Genomic DNA, 20418 nt, shown 5'->3' with positions numbered 1-20418 from the left:
TATCACTCTAAAACGAGGGTTAAATTAGAAAGAAAAAAATCTTACCCAGGGAAGAATTATTATTCAAAATTTAGAAACAAAAAGCGGAAGACTTTATAAACACCTGCATGACTTAAGAACAATGAGCCAAATTTTATGTCCTGCGGTTTTTAGCTCCAATTATTACCATAAAAATTTCGCTTTAAATGAAATGGACCTATAGCACAGAAGCTACTTTCCCAAAAAAATTTGTTTGTTGTGGTATCGTGTTATAATTTCCTTCAAGCGAAAGTTAATATATAAAATTGAGCACAACAAAATTTATTTTAAAAAGTTTTTAGAGAAAACCATATTAATTAACCCTTTTTGGGTTCAACAATCCATTAAGTATCAGAAAGGCCGGCTTTCGGCTTTCAATTTCTTCGCTCAAGGAACTTTCACACGAGAAACAACTGAAAAACAAACAACGCTCTACAAACCGGCAAGTATAATATTGTCTCCTATTTGTACTGTATTTCAAATATTGACGAAATGATTTATTTGTTACTTATTCGGAATAAAAATGTCAAATCCTTTTGTTGACAAAAAAAGCAATAATGCAGCAAAAATTGTTTCCTTTTCGCCATTAATTATTCAACTTTTTATGAATATCGCACCATCAATTTCGGTTTTTGCAGCTCCTAAGACCGCAAGTGTCGGGAAGTAACTACTTACAGTGAAGAAGGGGGGACAGGACCACAGCGATCCAAAAAAAATATGGCTAGATACAATCGAAGCTCTCTTAACGGACACTCTCGTAAGCGGACAGCTCTACTTACGGCCACCTTGTTAGAAACCCCGTTTTTACTCCCATACAAACTCTGTATTTTTACATTCTCGTAAGCGGACATTCCCGTAAGCGGCCGCGGACACTTTCCGAGATTACGACTTAGACTTTTTCTCTGTTTTTAAGCTCCCGTAAGCGGACACCGCAAAGAAAATCATATAAAAAACCTCTGTATCTTGTATTAATCAATCAACTTCACATCGCCGTTCGTCACAATGATTTTTCTGTAATTACAGTACCATATTTTAGTGTTTGTTTGGTCGTCATCCACGTCCGGTTACATTTCGAAACACCACCAACATGCATATTACCATTATGTTAGCTGGGCAAGCTCCCGTAAGCGGCCATCTATCCCCTACACCTCTAGTGGCCGCTTACAAGAACCATTCTCGTAAGTGGCCAGCTCCAGTTGCGGACACTTTTTTCGCGTCCCGAGGGTGTCCGCTTATGAGAGCTTCGACTGTATTCACTTTACCCCCTCAAAAAAGACAGAAACGAATAAAATGACCGATGCAAGTGCCTCGGTTTGCCTCAAAGCGGCTACAGCCCTGGGGGTGTGTTTTTAGATAGCCAAATGTTCCTTGAAACAAGACTTTTTATGGGTGGAGGAAGGTTGATTCGTGTTTTTGCCCCCTCCCTCTCACTCCCTCAGCAATAAATAACGAACACCAAACTCCACAAGTTTTATGTAGCATGTCACACGTCGTGGCTGGGTCAATCAATAAAACGCAAATATTTGAATACAGTATATTCTTTTTTTTCTCTGTATTTCGTTTGAAATGAAACTTTTCTTATCAAACTTGGTTATAAAAATTATTCCACTTTGTTTGAAGCAAGTTATAGAATTAATTCTTTGGGAATTCTTCATTTAGCCGCGACGGGAAACTAGGGCGCAAAGATGTTTTTAAAACGTGCTCCAGAGATATTTCCTTGTTTCCGACAAGCAAGATTTGCAAAACATGAGTTTTCTGCGCGGCTAGCCGGGAAAAAAGTGTTTCCGTAACAGCAATTCCTTCCTTGTGACAAAAAAACACGATCTTTCTTTTTAATAGAACTCTGTCAGTTGTCGGAACATACATTTTGATTTATTTAGCTTCTAAGTAGTCTTTTTAGTACTTGCATGTGTCATGATGATAATACCGTTTTTACTTTTAAAAACGCCTGTTCAACAGGCTGTTTCACAGAAGGCTATCTGTATCAGCACTGTGTAACATCTTTCATAGTTTTCCTTGATCTCGTCCCCAGAGTCCACCGTTTTTAGGTTATCACCAACAACACGGACTCTTGTCAAGTCAGATTTTTTGAGCATGCGCATAGTGCTCCTATACGATTGTCAGCCAATCAGATTTGAGCATAGTTGACCCGACGTGTGAATTGCAGACTTTCACATCAGACTTGACCAGAGTCTCAGTTCTCGGTGCTGAACAAAAGATCTGGGGACGCGACTGAGTTTCCGTCATAGAAGACTGAAAAAATCTTGTCACAGCGCAGAATAATCTGCAAGTCCGACTAATTACTTCGTAACACAGCGGCTCGCAAATAGGCAAACAATCAAACGTAGACTCGTCATCATGCCGAGAATGGATGTGCTGCCTCGCCTACAGGTTCCAACCAAATATCTATTTGATTCCACTCGGGATTGCATCCACTTCTGGGTTTCGTTCTTCCACATTTGTACAGCAAAAGGCTAGCTCCCGGCGGAGTGAAGTACCATTTCAGCTTCGACCAGCCCAGTCCACGCTAGAATAAGGTCCGGCTAATCCTCTTTTTTCATCACACCACGAGTTGCTTTATGAGTGGACAACTCCAGCTTGAACGTAACAATGGATCCCTGATTTTGATTTTTCGGAACTGAAAAATGTCATTTTGTCACGAGTTAACAGCAATGTCTGAATCTTTTAGATAGTCCGCCATGGCGTCCAGAATTTCCAGCAACAAGTCTCGACTCAGTCTCTTGAGGTTTGGAGATTTCGCCACCTTCAGTCGGAGAGAGAGGAAAAGAAACCAGTCAATTCTTCGCCCGTCCAAGCTCAAAGAAACGTTTGAGATAACACCCAAAAATTTCCACACCGATGACGTGGTTGTTGCTTGGCAATGAATGTTCACGCGTAAGTGTCAACCAATCAAAAACACTTCACAAATCTCTTTTCACTTGCTACTTTTTCAGTGGGTTCAACTTCAACATTTTGGACGCTGACGAATGATTGATTGATTAATGAATTACTGATTGATTGATGCTTGGTTTTCTTGCCTGCTTGCTTTTTGGTTGGTCATTTTGGCCGTATTAAAACATGGCAGGTTAAATTTCCAGTTCATCTTGGAAATAACTGAGCTCGACTTTGATGCCATCTGTACAAAGTTATACTACCTTATTCACTAACCTTCACAAAATGGCCGACAACAAGGTCCAGAGCATGTTTCTTCATGTCTGAAGCTCCAATCCTATGAGCAGCCTCGAGAATCTGAAAAAATATTAAAAAGTATATTATATTTGTGAGCGTATTTTGAACCTAGTCGATATTGTTGGGGTGGTCTCCGCAAATTCACCGCTGCTCATTTACACATAGCCTAACTAAAAACGCGTGACGATCCCAAAGGACGTCTGCGTAGAAGGCTAATTTCAGTACACACCTTGGAGAAGAGAAATTGTACGCATAAAGATCTAAGAACACAACGATGACTCCAGCAAAGGGTTCGAACTGTTTATTATTATCTTTGGGACACGAGCCCTAAAACACAGACCTTTGGGACTTTCTATTCAATGCTTAGATGAAATGATAAGAAATTTGTTTTCTTACCTCGACTACGTTTTCAAATGAAACGTTCATTTCCAAGTTCTGTTTACAGAAAGCCTACAGGAGAAATACGGCGAGTAACATTATTGACCAATAAGGTAATGACTTGTAGAACTTTGATACAGTACACATTACACTCTAAGACATAGCACAGACCTGAAGTCGGTTGTTTGTGAAGCCAAAGAAGTAAGGAGCAGACAAAAGATATCTTGTGAACAGGGTTAAGGTAAAACGATATATCACTTTCCTTTTTTTGGCCGTTCGTCGTCATCATTATGTCATCTCTGTCTGCATTGTTTTACACTTGCAGTCATAAAGCGTTTTGCAAACTACAAATTTTATGATCTCAAAAAATCTTTCGCCAGATATGTGTTCACAGACGATATATTTCAGAAAGCAAAGTTCGCAGAAAATATTTGGCATGAGATTTCGACACAACTACATTCTACTTTCTCCATTATAAAATTGCAGACTTTTAAGTGAAAAGAGTCAACTTTTAAACCCATTTTTAGGCTACAAATAGTTAGTAGTGTATGAAGTCAGGATACAGTGAATCCTCTGGAGGCATAGACACGTCTCCGTGATAAATATAGTGTAGAAGGGAGTTGAAAGCTTCTCGGGAAGGAATCGTCTCGCCAATTGTGATCTGACAAGAGAAAAAAAGGCAACAACGATTACAGCATAAACTCACATTCTTTGTAAAACTATCAGGGACATAGAGGCTGGAAGCTGGAATCCGACCTCCGGATTTGATAACCGTTGTTCTACTGACTGAGCTACGAGGCCAGACGGGAGTATAAGAACAAAGCATGATTTCGAGAGGCTTAAAAAACATGTCTAGATCATATAAAATCCAATCATAAGTATTTTAACTTGAAGAATAGTACTCAACAAATGACAGAAACCATTAGGGGAGAGGAAAGCCAACTATGGCAAGGATGGACCGGAAATGGATTACAGTACTGGATTCGGCTTCCTAATAAAAATATGAAATTCGTAAAGAAATTGTTTTCTGTCATAACTAACATTCGGAGTTCATAAATAAGTTCTATTTCATGAATTGTTAAAATGTAAAATTAACGATATACAAACATTTTACTTACCGTTACAGTGTTGTTCTCGGGCATAAATGATCGAAACATTGCCTCAAAGTAACTGTACAGAAAAGACGACATGTCAGCTTTAAGTGATTGCCTGAAATATACGATCACAACAAACAAATACGGTCTTTATAGCCCGCACAATACCCTCTAAGATTATCTCGACGGCCAAAAATGTTAGAGTTCTGTCCTGAACATCCTTAGTGAGGCATAAAGTCTTAATTTACACCCGTAAACGAGCAAGTAGCATCCCCGTCCCCAACTAATTGTGCAAAGAAAACGTTTGTGTTTCTTTGCTTTGTGCATAACATTCTCGTCCCCAGACGCGAATGTTACATTGTAAGGTATTTTGTAATGTTGTAAGGTTGTTATGGTTGATTTGATTGGCTATATTTAAATGAACTTTGTTAAAAATCTAGCCAATCAAATCATGTGTCCCAGAGCCACTTGTTCCCCATGCCCCGGTGTGAGGCCGCTAAGATAATGTGTACGTAACCGGTGATTTTCACTCCCCCGCCCCCCAGGGAGAGGGGGCTGGGGACGGGGGGAGAGAGAGAAAGAGAGACCCTGAGAACGAGGTTGCAGCTCTAAATTTGAGTTCTCCTTACTGATTTTCACACATTTCCTTTTATGTTAGTTCTGCGAATTCCGTGGTAGATCAGCTCCGAGATGATTGGCTTCTATATTCTCGTTACCTGTCTACTTGACAATGACTTGACATTGTTAAGAGAAATTCAATTTTGATCAGCCTACCTGCACCTTGAAGCCAGGACCGCCTACAGAAGAAAATAAGAAAAATCAGGTAGACAATCGATTCGTTATAACTCATATATACAAGAGTTGGAAACGTAAACGAAGGAAAGAGTCACAATTAAGGAGTAGTCGGGGTGGAGTGCAATCAGTCACTTCAAGTTTGTCCTACCAGTCTAAAGAAGAACTGCCCACGATCTGGAGTCGGGTTTGAAATTTATGTCCGGCTTATACAAAACTATAGTTTTGTTTTCCCCCTCTTTCTATTCTCTACTCTACATCTTCGCGAGTTCCTTCGTGGTAGTACTTAGCCTGTGCCACCCCACATACTCTCATGAAAACGACAGACTGAGTCAAGTCTCATAGGTGAGATTCCGGACTGAAAATTATTGTCACGTACTTTGTGCGCTCCTATTGGCTCTCCATCCACCATCAGTGTGATGTCATGAAAGTCCTGGCCGCGCGCGCCCTGGAGAAAGTCCAACATGTCTTGCTGCAAGGTCTTCTCTACAAAGTAAAACAAACACACAGAAACGATGAGTGAAAACGCTGCTAATGCGTTTCAACTCAAAGGTGATTTGCTCTAATGTACCTGGATGCGTCGACCTACACTGATTGTCTCCTGGAATATGTGCGCTCGCCTGAAAAGCCAAGAGAACAGATCATATTTATTTATAGCCGTTTTTGCGCTGGGGATCACCAAAAAAGATAATGTGACTGCACGACCAATTTATTACCTGTGGAACTTGCCGTCTCCTGATGATTTCCACCATGAGTTTCTGCGGCACAGACTCAAAATTCTTGCTCATGATGATGTTGTTGTAGTTCGCTTCACGAACAATGAAACGAAGGCAAAAATCCTGAAAGAAAAGAAACAAACAAAGGACTTCTTACTCAGTCTGTTATTTATCAGACTGGGAGCAAGGATGGCGCAGTGTTAGAGCGTTCGCCTCCCACCAATGCAGGTATGCAAATAACAATCGGTCATCGGACATTGGCCGACCACAACTTGCTAATGTCCGACGAAATCCTAAATGTGGTGGTTGGACATGATGTCCGGACAATTTTTTGATCGTTAATCATTTTACGGCAACGATGAATAAAGTCTGTCTGACCACACTGAATTTTGTTTTGTCCGACCAAGATGGTGTCTTAGTAGGACATATGTCCTTTCAAGTGAAAAAAATTAAATTGCAGCCTTGCCCATGTGGGCCGAGTTTGATTCCCGGTCCGATGCTTATGTGGGTTGAGTTTGTTGTTTGTTCTTGTCCTTGCTCCAAGGGTTTTTCTCCGGTTTCTCCGGTTTTTCTCCCTCCACAGAAACCAACACTTCCAAATTCCAATTCGACCTGGATAGAGGACCCGTGAAAACTAGCAAGAGCTCATGTGACTTCTTCCCTAAATATAGTAATTTATTAATAACACTAACAAATCCATTGCAGTTTAACTCCATCAATTTTTTCGCGTTGCCTTGACATTTTGCCAGTACCTATTTATACACCTTGCCGGAGAGAGCAGAGGTGCCTTGCCCAAGAACACAACACGGTGACTCTGACCACCCCTGGAACCCAGACCGCTCGACCTAAAGTTAAACGTGCCAACTATATTGCTACTGCGCCTCCCACTTTAGAAAGACACGGTACAATTATCAACTCAGAGATTAAAAACCGTCAAACAAGTATGTCAAACCTTAAGCGGATCCAGTTGTAGCCTCGCGGCGCTATCCAGTGCTACAAGGACGTTTTCCTGACAGATTGAAGACTCAATGTACTGTACACACAGCGCTTCCAGTGCACCAATCTCTAGCTGCGAAGATAATAACATATACTTCTAAACTACCCTTCTTCTCGTGACCATTTTGATTCATTGCGTGAAAATTAAAAATTTCAACTTCGAACTTCAAGTTTGACTAGCCACACTTAAAAACGCGAGCTAACGTTTTCTTCTTTATCCATATTATAATCCATTCGCATCCTCGCCATCGTTAGGTATCCTCACTTCCTACTGAGTTCCTGTCATTTGTTGAGTAATTTTCTACAAAACCAAACTATTATTCCTGCGTTTTCTATGATTAAGGTATGTTTTGAACTTCTGTAAAACAAATGACATTATCCTATAGCTTACCTTGAGCGCCAACCTATAAACGTCCATGATTAGACTTATCTCTTGTGATCCTTGGCAATCTGTTTGAAAACAATAATATTAAACCATAGTCTTCGTTGTTAGAAATCCACAATCTTCAAGTTCAAAAAGTTTATTTTTGCCACTCTAATGAAAATAAAAATCTTGAGGCAGCGTGGCCTAGCAGTTAGGGCGCTAGACTTGTAATCCGGAGGTCCCTGGTTCAAATCCCGCTCCCTGCCACTAGATGGATTTGTCTTCTGTCGTCCTGAATTCAACTCCTCCATGCTTTGTAAATAGCCAGTTGGTCAGCCTTCTGTCGGTTTGGCATTTTTTTACAAGTTTATGTTCGATTTGCAATACAGTCAACTCTCTCTTAACGGACACCTCTATAAGACGGACACCTCCATAAGACAGACACCTGGTTATGGTCCCTGCCGTTTTTCAGTCATTTTACTGTAACAAAATTCTCTGTAAGACGGACACCTCTCTAAGACGGACAACGGACACTTTGAAACCGCCAACGGACACGCACAAAAAGTTTTTTTTTTAGTGAATTATACTTCAAGATATGGTATCGACATATAGCATAGTATGTCAGCGCCTTTAGAATACCAAACTTACCAAAAACAATCCACTATAACGTATTACTTCTCTGCGTAAGGGCACCAAAGAGGTAGTTTTATACTTACAGTTTTACCGTTTGTAATGAGCAAATGAGTCGAATTCTGATATTATTTTTGTTCCACTTTTTAGGTTTTGCTAAAGTAAGCGACTTAAAACAGACGTGTATTCGTTGTGCATAGCAGTTTAGCTTTCTCATCTCAAAATTTCTGGTGTCAGGTTACCTCTACTCTCTATAAGGCGGACACCTCTCTAAGACGGACAGTTGGGGCCGGTCCCGACGGTGTCCGTCTTAGAGAGAGTTGACTGTATTTGTTTATATATTTACAGTGACACAATTAGCAGCAGTGCTTAACAAAGTGACACTTAAACAAGCAATCAGAAACACTACATGCGGAGCTATAACAGATGACCGTTTTCTATACAACGATGGAACTTCAAATTCGTACCTTTCACCAAGGGGAATATACAGTCTGTATACATGTAACGGAGTGCGACCGCAAAAGATTGGATGTCAGCTTCCGGGAGCTTCACTTCCGGTTTCCCCTCGTCTTGATCCAAGTGTCTGTCTCCATTCGATCTCTAATGACAATAATCACTGTTCAGTAGTTATTATAATTTCTTTCGATTTTTACAATTACATGTACCTCGGTAAAAGACTCTTAGAAAAAGTTATGACCAACAAAAGACAGGACTGTCTGAACTTCATTTAGCTTGTATTCACAAATCCTGTTGGCAAATATCGTTCCTATTGATTCATGTGATTTGTTCGTAAATAGGCCATTTCCGAGTTACCCTTTGCCTCTGTTTCAAAACGAGTCGACGTGCAAAAAACCATTCATATGAAAATGAGTTTCACAGACAGGTCCATTTTTAAGCAAATCAAACTCATTTTCATTTGAATGGTTAGGCACATAGACTCGTTTTGAAACAGAGGCAAAGGGTAGCTCGGAAATGGCCTATTCAGTTGCCACTATACAGGAGGGTCAATCAGAGAGCCCATTTCATTACCGTTAAACAGCTTTGATAAGTCAAGTTCTTCCAGGAGTTTATAAAAACATATAAAAAATCAAATCTTCCGATAAAATCTTAATCGCCTCTCGCTGTTCTTGACTTTCAGAAATTGATCAAATCGAGGGGTCACAACCCGCAAAACGCGTGCTGATGAAAGATTGGACTCCACCTCCATACATGAAAGGACAAGGAATGCAGAAGTACAAATAAGGCCCTAATAATTCTCTGATCTGTTAATCAAACCCTAAGCTCTACATTATTTCCAGAACTTGCAGATTTAACTCACCTGTAATCTCTCACGGGCTCGCAACAGCTGTGTTCTCAACCAAGGCGACCTCGCCGCAACAAAGGCCGCGTGAGCAGGGAATCGAGTTTCTTCCTACAATTAAACAACCACAATGGTCTTATCATTCGGGGAAATAAGTGCCAGTTTTGGCAAATTTTCGTTGAAGCACTCGAAGAGTTTCCGAATTATTTCATCCAATCAAAATCTAGCGCGAGCGCTCACGAGTACTACGAGAGCAATCACCGGCGTGAACAAATACGTCATGTTGCTTAGCAACTTCTGGGACGAGCACCGCGGGCTCAGTCCCGTCTCGGAGGCGGGATTTTGTCATCAACCGGTACTTTTTCCCCGGCTGTCATTGACAAACGTTTGAATAAAGTAAAGCGAAAAGAAATGGTGACGAAAACGAAATAATAAGAAATGACAGTGTCCCTTGTTCACGTTTCTGTTAATATTAGAAAAAAGCTAATGTGTTCTCCTGTACATAAACACATTAAAAAGACTCTTACAACTGTAAGAGAATGGTATGAAATTGAATAATTCTTTAGAAATCGCACCATTTCACTTACCTCCCCCACAAGGAAGACCATGTCACAGAACTGCTTACTGTCCAGTAAACGACCGTAGTCTCCTCTGAGCGTGCAGCGAGGATAACTGGCTAGCTACGGAAGTATGTGGCAGTAAGTCAGCCTTTTAAAGTTGTATGTTAAAACATACAAATTCTCATTACTCCGCTCCATACACTTAGTACAGCATTTACCCCACCACCCCTGCGAGAGCTTGCTAGCAGGCTTTACAGTGCTGGGTATGAGAATCTAATCATTGGCATCTCCCACTGCTGATCATTTCGTTAATTCTCGTTACCGAAACCCTTAACTGTGTATTCACATTATGAGGAGAAAAAAGATGGCGATCACTGTTGGATGAAACGATTTTCTTTGTACGAAACACAAACAACAACCAACTTTCAGTGTTGTACCGCCAGGAGAGACGTTTGCGTGACTGTGCCTCGCGTCACGCAAAAAATCTGTAGTGTTTGGGTGAATTTCAGGTAACGACGTCACGCAAACAAATTTTCTCCGTAACAGGTTGTAGCTAACCTTAGCTTGTTTTACGGCTTGTTTTATGTTCTCAGATTCCGGTGGAGGGTGTTAAATAAACTATCGAAAAAGCAGGAGAAAAAAGGGCGAAAGTGGAGAAACTGAAAAGTCAGTCGGTGTCCAGAAAACGCAAACTCAAATTTTGCTTCTTGTGAGAAACGTTATTTTACCTGAAATCTGTAGAGCTCGCTACTTCGTACATTGTTATCAACAGTTCCACCAAATATGTACATCTCATTGTTGATAACATCTGCATCATGAAAGAGGCGCCCTGATGGAACCTACGGAGAAATATAACCAGAATCAAGCTCAAAGGACCTATGTCAAGGTATTTTAAGTCAGTAATTACTAATTGAAAGTCACAAAATAATAGATTTCTACGGAAAACGACAAAAAAAGTAATTAGTAAAGCGACAATAAACAAGGTTGTTTACCATAAAGGAAGTTTTAAGACGAATTACGAACGGCAAACTTGAAAAAAATGGCCAATTTTTTTCAAGATGAGCTATACGTGTACGTTCAACAAGCATTGCTTGAACAAACGTACGAACAACGTTACTCAGGCTCAGGTCTTAAGAGCCAAGTTACCTCACTGTCCTGTGCTGGCTGCACAACCTCCCATGATTTGTCGTCAAGAGAGTACCTTAAAAACAAAGAGGTGTCGTTTACTTAAAGATCCTTAAAGATTGTAACATACACACCGCAGAATAGTAATGACGTAATAATGACGTTTGGCCAGCATGAATCAAAAAAATGCCTCGCGAGTGCAGTTGTCGAAACCCACGTACAGTGAAGACAAGGTTCTTGTTACTTCTGTAGCAGTGTGCTAATCAGAATTAAAAATGTACCTTCTATGCGTTCTAATGAGGAAGACGAACTACTACAAACTATATTCAGGGTCATTCCACTCACGGCTAAATATTTTCTTGTTAATTTTTTGACGGCTTTAATTTGGTTGTCCAAACTACACAGCCCTGATTGAAAGTGCGTATCTTCCAAACTATCTTGGTAAGGCAAAGTGCCACAGGGAACAGAAAAAAAATCCGTTTGAACAGTCCTCTTTTAAGATACGATACTTAAAAGTATCGTATCTCCTGAACTGTGCTGTTTGACAGTAAGCCTCGTCTTTACATCGCTTTTTGTGGACCACAAACGAGCACTCCAAATTCCAATTCGATCTCGATACACATATTAAAAAAAATAAAAAAAAAAAAAAAAAAAAAGAAACGACTCAGTATAACTACATCATTTTATAACGAGTTCCTTAGAGCTCTTCCGTGTTACGCGGGGAAATCAAATTACAATTACATTTTGCACTAACAAAAATTAAACAGGAGTACTATACCTATACAGATCTGAAGGTAATGTGTTATCTGCAACTCCACCAAACACATACAAGTACCGATCGAACGCTATCATGCTGTGACCGTAACGCCGCTGAGGTGGCGCGGGCGAGCCGCGCAACAAATGCGCTGACGGAATACGAGTCCACCTAGAAAAAAAGGCATGCAATGAGTGCAGGAGTTATTGGTTACTTCACACTAAGGGCCTGTTTACATGATTCCAGAATGACTTTCATTCCGGAACGAGTTTATTCCATCCCCAAATATTTGTCTGTATCTATTAACATGATACCTTGTGAATTCCCGCACAAGTCATTCCGAAATGAATTCATTCTGGTTTTCATTCCGGAAAGAAACTTTTGTTCTGGAATGACATCATATTCCGTTATCATGTATTTTGTTATGAGATGCAACTGCATCTTATGAAACCACATACAGAGGTCCCAGATTGAACACCGAGCAAAAAACCGTAATATTATTTCCTGTTTAGTCCAAAGAAGTAGCCCTACGGTCAAACTGTTGTTTAAATTTGCAATAGGGCCATAAATGGGGACAATAACATGTTTGTGCGAGAACATGTCTTGCGCGAAAGCCACGAACGTGAAATCGCCTTAAGTTGAGCTGGTCGACTTTGTCATGTGAATGCAGAACGAACTTCATTCCAGACAAAACTCGTTCCGGAATGAAAGTCATAATGGAATCAAGAGTGATTCCCAATTGCGCCTAGGCACAATTAGTAGGCGTCCAGGAGAAAACAAGCCTTTACATAGCCCCTGAAGGAAGAAGAAAGGCCAACAAAAGACAATAGTGGAGATCACGCCTAAATGCGCCTTGCTGAAAATTATTCTTGTTATTCTAGTTCCAATGACGAGAATCAAAGTAACGTTTGTTCTTTTTATCTTTGTTCCCCTACACTTCAAAGCTCTGACACTACTATTTTGTTTCTTAAAAACAGCGCAGCAAAGAAAAATACAGATAAAAGAAGCTTAAAAGCAGTGAAAATGTAGAATGCAATTGTTCGACAATCAGTAAAAGTCAAATATTTTTTTTGTCCTCCCTGTCAGCTGGTCAACACCTACTCAGTACAAATTATGTAAATTCATGTAAATTCACCTTTGGTCCAGAAAATTGAACTCAAACATGTCATTACTGATCTTGGCTCCACTTTGACCAGAAAATACAAACATACTGTCTCTAACCACAGCTACAGGAAAGTTACAACATGTAGGTGGTCTGTCACCTGACTGTTGGACCTGAAGATTAAAGACATAATTGTTAAAAGACCTGGCCACTAATTAGCTGAGTTGTTATGGTCATGAGTGCAGAAAGGCAGGTAGGCAATAGGGGTTAATTATCCACTTTTCATTCTATTGGCTACATGTACTAAGTACTAGTACTTCTATGCGGTGCTCTTAATTATGCTGTACAAGTGGTTCTACCAGTAGCTTTTAAATCTGTAGATGAAACTGTTGTGTGTGACCAGTCAAATAAAAGCTACCGAGTAGTGCTTGAATGTACCTTATTGTTACTTATTTTCTGACACGGGGACTTAATTTTGCAAAAAATGGAACAGATATTTTTTGTGGGACTTAACTTTCGCGAATTGGCAAAAATATGTTTAAAAAATAAAAAATAGATAAACCAAATGTAAAAAAAAAATTCACGTTATTTATTTCTGCAAAATTAAGTAAGGTATATAATTATTATGCTGTACAAGGTGGTTCTAACTTTTAAGTCCGAGAATGAAACCCTATTGTGCGACCATTCAATAAAAGCTATTGAGCAGTGCTTTTATGTGGTACTGTTTATTTTACTGTACGAGGTTGTTCTAAGTTTAAGTCTGTGCAGTGGATGATTTCCTAGTTTGTGACCATTCAGATGAAAGCTATTGAGCAATACTTATTTAATGTGAGACTTTTTAATACTGTACCCATGGGTCTAACTTTTATGCCTATTGATGAAATAAACCGTAGTGTGTGATCATTCAAATGAAAGTTACATAAATATTGAGCAGTATTTCATGAGGAACTGTTTATTACATGTACATGCATATGTACATTGTGCTAGGTTGGTAATAACGTCACAACCAAATTACCTCTTGCCATCGTGGGTTAGGGTCTGTCAAGCAAATGGTCCAAAGATCATCTAATCTACAACAGAAATAGGCATTTATAAACATTTATTTATGTCTAACTCTTTCTTGTAGTTCTTTAGTGAATTAGTTAACACAACTCTTAAAAAGACCTGTAGTAACATGACTGGTCAGTTAGTACCTTTTGTTACCATCATAGCCAGCAAAGATCCACAAGTTGTTCTTGTAGATCGCTGCACCATGGGCAGATCTTGCAGGAGGCAATCTATATGGCGGAAAAAAAAAATATGTATTAAAAATCTGCTGACAGAGTAACAAAGGTATGGCATGCATCACTGTAAGACAGTCCCAATGTTTGTTCTCATGAATCAGTCAGCAAAGGTATGGATACATCAACAAACCTTCCTTCCATTCGCCACTCAGTCCACTGTCCAGTGTTGAACTTGTACTCAAACAAGTCATTCTTGTTTTGAAGGTTGGAGTTTGAGTAAAGATCACCTGTGGATAGAAATATAAAGTAGTAACTAGTAACTAGTTATATGTTCCAGTCTAGTAGGACAAGGTACACTCAACACGCCTGTAAATGTCGTTAATGAATCACATGCTAAGTCTCAAAAAGTTGATGATATTTCAAGCATTATAACAACATAAGTTGGGAAACTAGCTACCGATAACTAGCTGTTACACTATGATGGCATTCAAATTTACAAAAAGATGAATTTGCTTCAGGGGGGTTTGATTATACATGCAACTATACAATTATACAACATGCATAACTGAAGAAAGTCAACAAACTTGCATAGCAAAGAATTATGTCAGTTGATGTCAAAGAAGTTAAACATATAGACAGAGAAATATTTACTGCACCGGTGAATCCTCCAAACACCAGCATGTTGGATCCAAAAATCACAGCGGAATGGTGGTACCGAGGGGCTGGTGGAGCACCTTTGGTTACAGCTCTGAAATAAAAACAGAGTGCTCAGAAATTATTATCTCTCTGCATGAATTACAGACCTATGAAACTATTTTAATGCTCAAAATAAAACAATCATGTCAAATAACTGATTAATTTAAAAGGCCATGCATTAGTGGCATTACCGTATTTTCTCGATTAAATGCTGGACCCCGTTTAAATTCCAGCCTCATATAAGCCCTGGGTCAAAATTGCTATTTTTTAAATAAACGCCGGGGGCGTTTGTTCGAGGTCCCGGCGTTTATTTCAGGTCAAGCTAACAAGTAAACATATTCTCTTGAATGGCACTGCTATGCCATACTAGTACAGTATGCTACTTTGGAAATTTCAATCACGTTTAAAGGAAAAGTGTGGTGCAACATGTTCGCGTTCCTGTCTTCATAACTGACGCATTTCCTTTCTTTTGTCAGTGCAGTCACAGTCGTTGAAATCTCAAGGATCCCTCCAGCATTTGTTTATAATTAGTTGGAGGAGGTCGTTCAAAACGAGGAGGACGTTGGCGACATTGCCGTTTATGAACTTAAACTTTTGTACCCATAATCTTTACTTGCATGCTCCTTTATTGTTCATATACCGTTTATGTCCTGTTTGCCCAAATCATGATTGCAATATAAAAGTGTTCAATCTGCAATAATGTACCTTTGGGTAATTATCAACTTTGGAGACCCAGGGACAGTTTTTCGGGGCAGAACGAAGAGAGAAATCATCCCGCCTTGACAAACTGCCCCTTGGTCTCGGAGATCGGTAACAATAAATCGATCAATCTGAAAAATTGACAGAAAATAAATGCCGGGCCCTGATTAAATGCTGACTTCAAATAAACGCAGGGTCCACCAAGCCAACTTTGAAATAAACGCTGGGGGGGGGGGGGGGGATTTAATTGAGAAAATACGGTATATGTTTGTAGGGACAGTAACACAATTAAATTAAATACATCACTCTTTAATTCTAAATCATACCTGCTCCATGAATTGTCTTTGATGTCAAACCTCAGCATGTCATTCAACATTCTCTTTCTGTGAATTCAGCAAAACAAATCTTGATGAAGCATTTTTAAAACATCAATTAAATTCAGTATACAACCACATGCACCATAATCCAATTAAGTGCACACTGATAGCGTGAGCAAATCGATTTGCCAGAAAATTTTTCTTCTTGCACGAGTTGCTCTCAGCTATCACCTCGAGCAACTCTTACGCTTCTTTCGTGCTCTCCAAACTTCCTGTGTGCACCATAACTCAATAGTGCATGCTAAAGCATGAACCAGTTGTTAAACAGCATTCTTGTAATGTAATGAGCAAATGATGCAAGAATCGAGGGATGGAAAATAAAAGATTTCACTTACCCATTGTCTCCACCAAACACATATAAAGCATCATTCCATGCAACAAGAGTATGCTTGCTTCGCCTGGAAATAAAGAAGATGGAGTTATATAGTAAAATTAACTTATCAACTTTAAAATACTTAACCAATTACAGCAGCAGCCTTATACACCTATCGATATCAAGGCTGAGTGAGTCAGGGGTGTTCAAGCCTAAATGGGGTACTTGACTTTTCAGAATAATTTTTGGTCAAAATATCCCAACTTGAGGCTGGAAAACTGGAAAAATCAGATCAAATTTTCCCCTCCCCCAGGAATGGCTTCAAGCTCTCAGAACTTTTAACTTTGTCCTGCAATCTCAATGAACACATGGAAAAATATGGGTGGACTGTAAACATTGACTGCTAACAAGGAAAATTCTGATGCATGTGAAATCCTTTAATTTCAATCAGAAATCAGTCACTTCAAGTCTGAAAATTTCGTTGATTGGGTTTTGATTGATTGATTTAATTCACATCCCTGGGTGCAATGTCAGCAAATTTCTTTTCAAATTAAGTATTACTCCAATTTTCTTGCTTTTATACCTTGCTCCTACAAACTCATCACATTCTGGCATTCCCTTCCATCTGTTTACTCTTTCGAAACGTCCAAAGTCAAGCGACAGTGTATCGATGGCCTCCAAATCTCCATCAATTTCAAACGGGCGAGGAGGGTGGCTACAACTTCCGGTAGCCATTTTTGAATCGGTGAGACTTTCCACTTGGAACACATTCAGCATAAAATGGCTGGCATCTGACGGATCCAACTCCTTAGCATTCCCTCTTTAGCGTTAATAAATACACATCTGTATGACTTAAACAAACCAAAAACCTTAGTATGAAAACTGTTTAAAATTTATAAGGACCTTCTTTGTAAACTTGAGTTCATTTCAACGTCTTTCAACACCAGAAGTGAGGGCTAACATTGTAAGATCGAAAAGAGTTGTAACTCTTTGATTACAATGAACGAAAGACATAATATAATTGATAAAGCATTACCTTTGTAGATCGTTAAGATTGTATTTCGCCTGAAAAATTAAACCAAACAGAGCCAAATGCAAGTGTTTTCGTTTCTTCCTGCAAGATCTGTCAGGAAAGCACGTGACCAAACATAAAAGAGAAGAGGAGGTCTGGCAACGAGTTTCGTCTTTCCGCCATTTTGTAGTTTTTGCACGATGTCGAAACGTAAAGTGCAGTTTGCAGAGAAAGACAGCGAAGAGATTCAAGGCGAATCTTCCTTGCCGCGAGTCAAAGCTCACTCTCTGGACAGCGACGAAGAGGTCGACGACGACGATGGAGTTAAAGACGACGAAAAGTATGTTTTACGAGAGGAGGATTTGGAAGGTCAAGAAGATGCAACGATCGATTTTGACGAAGGAATCAAAATAACGCCGTTTAATTTGAAAGAGGAAATGGAAGAAGGCCACTTTGACGCAGAGGGAAATTACTTTGAGAAGAAAGAGGAAGTGATTCGAGATGAATGGCTGGACTCGCTGGATTGGGTCAAAATCAAGGAACGAGGCGATCAGGTTCGGAAGTACATGAGCGATGACAGCAAATTCGAAGACGCTGACGAGCCAGCCGAGCAAATTAACAAAATGAAAGAGATTTTAGGCATCATTAAACCAGGTGAGACGGTGTTGAAAGCGCTCAGACGTCTTGGTGGAAAGGAAAGTGGCCGCGGGAAGGGTTCGTCTGCAAGCGCACGATGGCAGCCGAAAGCGAAGAAACAGAAGGCTTTGGAAGCTGACAGCGAACATGCTGCTTCACAAGAAGATAAACAAACTCTTTTAAAACTGACTGAACTAGCGGATTATCTACTTCAAACAGGTAGCTTCGGTATTTATCAAGATACGTATGAAAAGTTGGCCCACAAAGTCAAAACTCTGGAAGAAAACCAGAAAGCGGTTGATGAAGACGATGCCTTGGAAGCTGCTTTTAGACAGGGGGGAGGGGAGGGTGAGGAAACAGTCATGGAGACAGAAAGTTCTGGCAATACAAAAACAGAAACACCCAATGAAGATGAAGTGTACTGGCAGTACAAATGGGAAAACAACAAAACTGCGACTGTTTATGGACCATATTCCTCGACTTATATGTTGATTTGGAATGAACAGGGATGTTTCGGAGATGGAGTGTGGGTGAGAAAAGTTGGCGAAGATGATGGACCATTTTATAACTCAAAACGTATAGACTTTGAACTCTACACTTAAAGCTCAAAACTTGACATTGTGTTGTTGTATTGGTATTATAACCTGAGAGAAGAGAGATGTCTGGTCAAAATCTCATTCAATCTTCAGCATGAGATTTTGAGCTGAATAAACAATTCTGTACTTTTTCCCTCGAGATATCAATGTGTGCTATGCAAATAAGCAAGACAAATGAAGCGCCAATAAGTATGGGTGGACATTCTGCCGTTTTACAATGCCACATTTTGCACAAACTCAGTATAAAATGCTGTTTTACAGTTTAGTACTAAGCAGATCAGAGAAGATTCTCTAAATGGTTTTTACTTCAATTTTTTCAATTAGACAAGTACCCAGGTTTGGTAATGCTTCTACATGTGTACCATTGTATAGTTTTTTAGACTCCTTTGATGGTGGGGTAGGGAGGAGTTAAAAAATACATGAAGGAGAAAAAAGGAGAGGGCTCCCTTCGATTTAGAATCTTTCAGCTCAAAATGTTAGATGACTACCTCACCAGGAGTGGGTGGGATATCTGATTTGGCAGGCTGGTGTAATAGCACAGCTGTAAATGTTTAGGACGAAGTGTTTGTGGTGACGGTATAATGTGATTTAACATATAAATTACAGTGGAACCTCTCCTTGCAGACACCTTCATATTGCAGACACCTCACTATTACGGACAGTTCATTTGGTCCAAGAGAGACCAAACTTCATATAAACTCTACCTCTGTAAAACAAACACCTCCGTAATACAAATGTATTCCTGTCCTGTTGGTGTCCGTGTTAAGCAACCTTCACAGGACAAACTATTGGCCAACTCGTGTTGGCAAACTCAAGTTGGTGTTTGTGAACGATGCAACAACGGCATACAAGGTGGCCAACTGTTGGCGACAAAATAGAACTTGTCTCTATTCTCACCAACAGTTTGCCAACTTGTTTGCCAACTGTTGTTGTGTCGTTCACACGCCAACTTGAGTTTGCCAACTTTTGCCACTTTAGTTTGTCGTGTGAAGGCCGCTTTAAAGAGGTTTGACTCTACTTTGTTAGGGGCATATCCATGGTGGGCATATAACTGGAATATGTTTCCATTGTCAGACAGACAGTCCCAAACAGTGGGGCTTATAACCTGACTTTAAAAGTTTAAATGTAGGAATAAACTCATGTATGCTCAGTTAATTGCATAATGCATAGGCTGTCCAAGCTGTCTTTTTGTGTAGGGTTTCTGTTGTGTAGAAGTTCATCCTATTGCCTCAGGGTAGACAATTAACTCATCCCAAGTATAATACGTAAGTCCTTGTGATTAAAACTTATGGTAATGTAAAAGCTGTAAGGTCAACTTTAATGATCGTAACATTTTTTTAATTGCTTACTGGTCCGTGTTTGTTGAAGCTGTTTGGTGTCCTGAGTAATCTTAGGTTGCCTGTGGCTTAGGCTGTCAAGTTTTTATATCAAAAATCATTTATGTACAAGTTTTTCTTTACAGTGTGTAAAGAATCTTTGTCTGATATCATAGGGGTAGTGTCTAGTTTGTGTTTCTTTTTCTTTCTTATGGGCTTCAGGGCTAAAGATTTTATCCATCATTTTCCTGGTGGGTAATAACCTTTTCTGATGGAAGGCTAATGCGAAAGGCCTTTAGGCTAGCAGTGTCAGATCGAAGAGGTGCTCAAAAAGGGGGGCAAAATGAAGATAGTCTGCCTCTTTTACAAAAAAGACAAGGAGGAGGGGGGGGGGGGCAAAAATGCTCTTTTTGGCCTTAATTTTTTCAGCAACAGGAACCTGGGGTGGTGCTCTCCTACATCTGCCACTGACAATAGCTCAATAGAGCAGCCTGTAATAATCGTTTCCTTTGCATCCTGAGGAGAAAAATAA

General features: G+C 39.8%; 3 protein-coding genes across 4 annotated transcripts in view; 2 read left to right on the top strand and 1 right to left on the bottom strand.

Annotated features, from left to right (window-relative positions):
• LOC144647296 (S-acyl fatty acid synthase thioesterase, medium chain-like) overlaps positions 1–20418 on the top strand; it is a 36116-nt gene that overhangs the window by 11264 nt on the left and 4434 nt on the right. The gene's annotated exons all lie outside the window — the stretch shown is intronic.
• LOC144647250 (leucine-zipper-like transcriptional regulator 1) lies at positions 1823–17454 on the bottom strand. Of its 2 annotated transcripts, none has more exons than XM_078507021.1 (27): positions 17363–17454; positions 16910–17177; positions 16349–16411; positions 15963–16019; positions 14898–14989; positions 14432–14528; positions 14212–14295; positions 14034–14088; positions 13052–13191; positions 11941–12087; positions 11184–11238; positions 10766–10876; positions 10065–10157; positions 9496–9588; positions 8645–8777; positions 7575–7633; positions 7140–7256; positions 6188–6310; positions 6043–6091; positions 5851–5957; positions 5454–5476; positions 4704–4755; positions 4149–4246; positions 3757–3808; positions 3604–3657; positions 3187–3267; positions 1823–2782 (listed from the first exon to the last, which is right to left on the bottom strand). In XM_078507021.1, exons 2-27 carry the CDS (start codon positions 17101–17103, stop codon positions 2675–2677), a joined length of 2337 nt encoding a protein of 778 aa, XP_078363147.1. In that variant the 5' UTR covers positions 17104–17177; positions 17363–17454; the 3' UTR covers positions 1823–2674. The 2 variants fall into 2 exon arrangements, with proteins under 2 accessions (XP_078363147.1, XP_078363148.1); XM_078507022.1 differs by having other exon boundaries at positions 16910–17169; positions 17363–17447.
• Positions 17491–20412, top strand: LOC144647275 (CD2 antigen cytoplasmic tail-binding protein 2-like). Its single transcript, XM_078507058.1, has one exon. The coding sequence runs from the start codon at positions 17539–17541 to the stop codon at positions 18574–18576; it is 1038 nt and encodes a 345-aa protein (XP_078363184.1). The 5' UTR covers positions 17491–17538; the 3' UTR covers positions 18577–20412.

Source organism: Oculina patagonica, chromosome 3 (assembly GCF_052425735.1).
Source record: "Oculina patagonica isolate OP01 chromosome 3, crgOcupat, whole genome shotgun sequence".
NCBI classification, from domain to species: domain Eukaryota; kingdom Metazoa; phylum Cnidaria; class Anthozoa; order Scleractinia; family Oculinidae; genus Oculina; species Oculina patagonica.
This window is presented reverse-complemented; position numbering and strand designations above follow the sequence as displayed.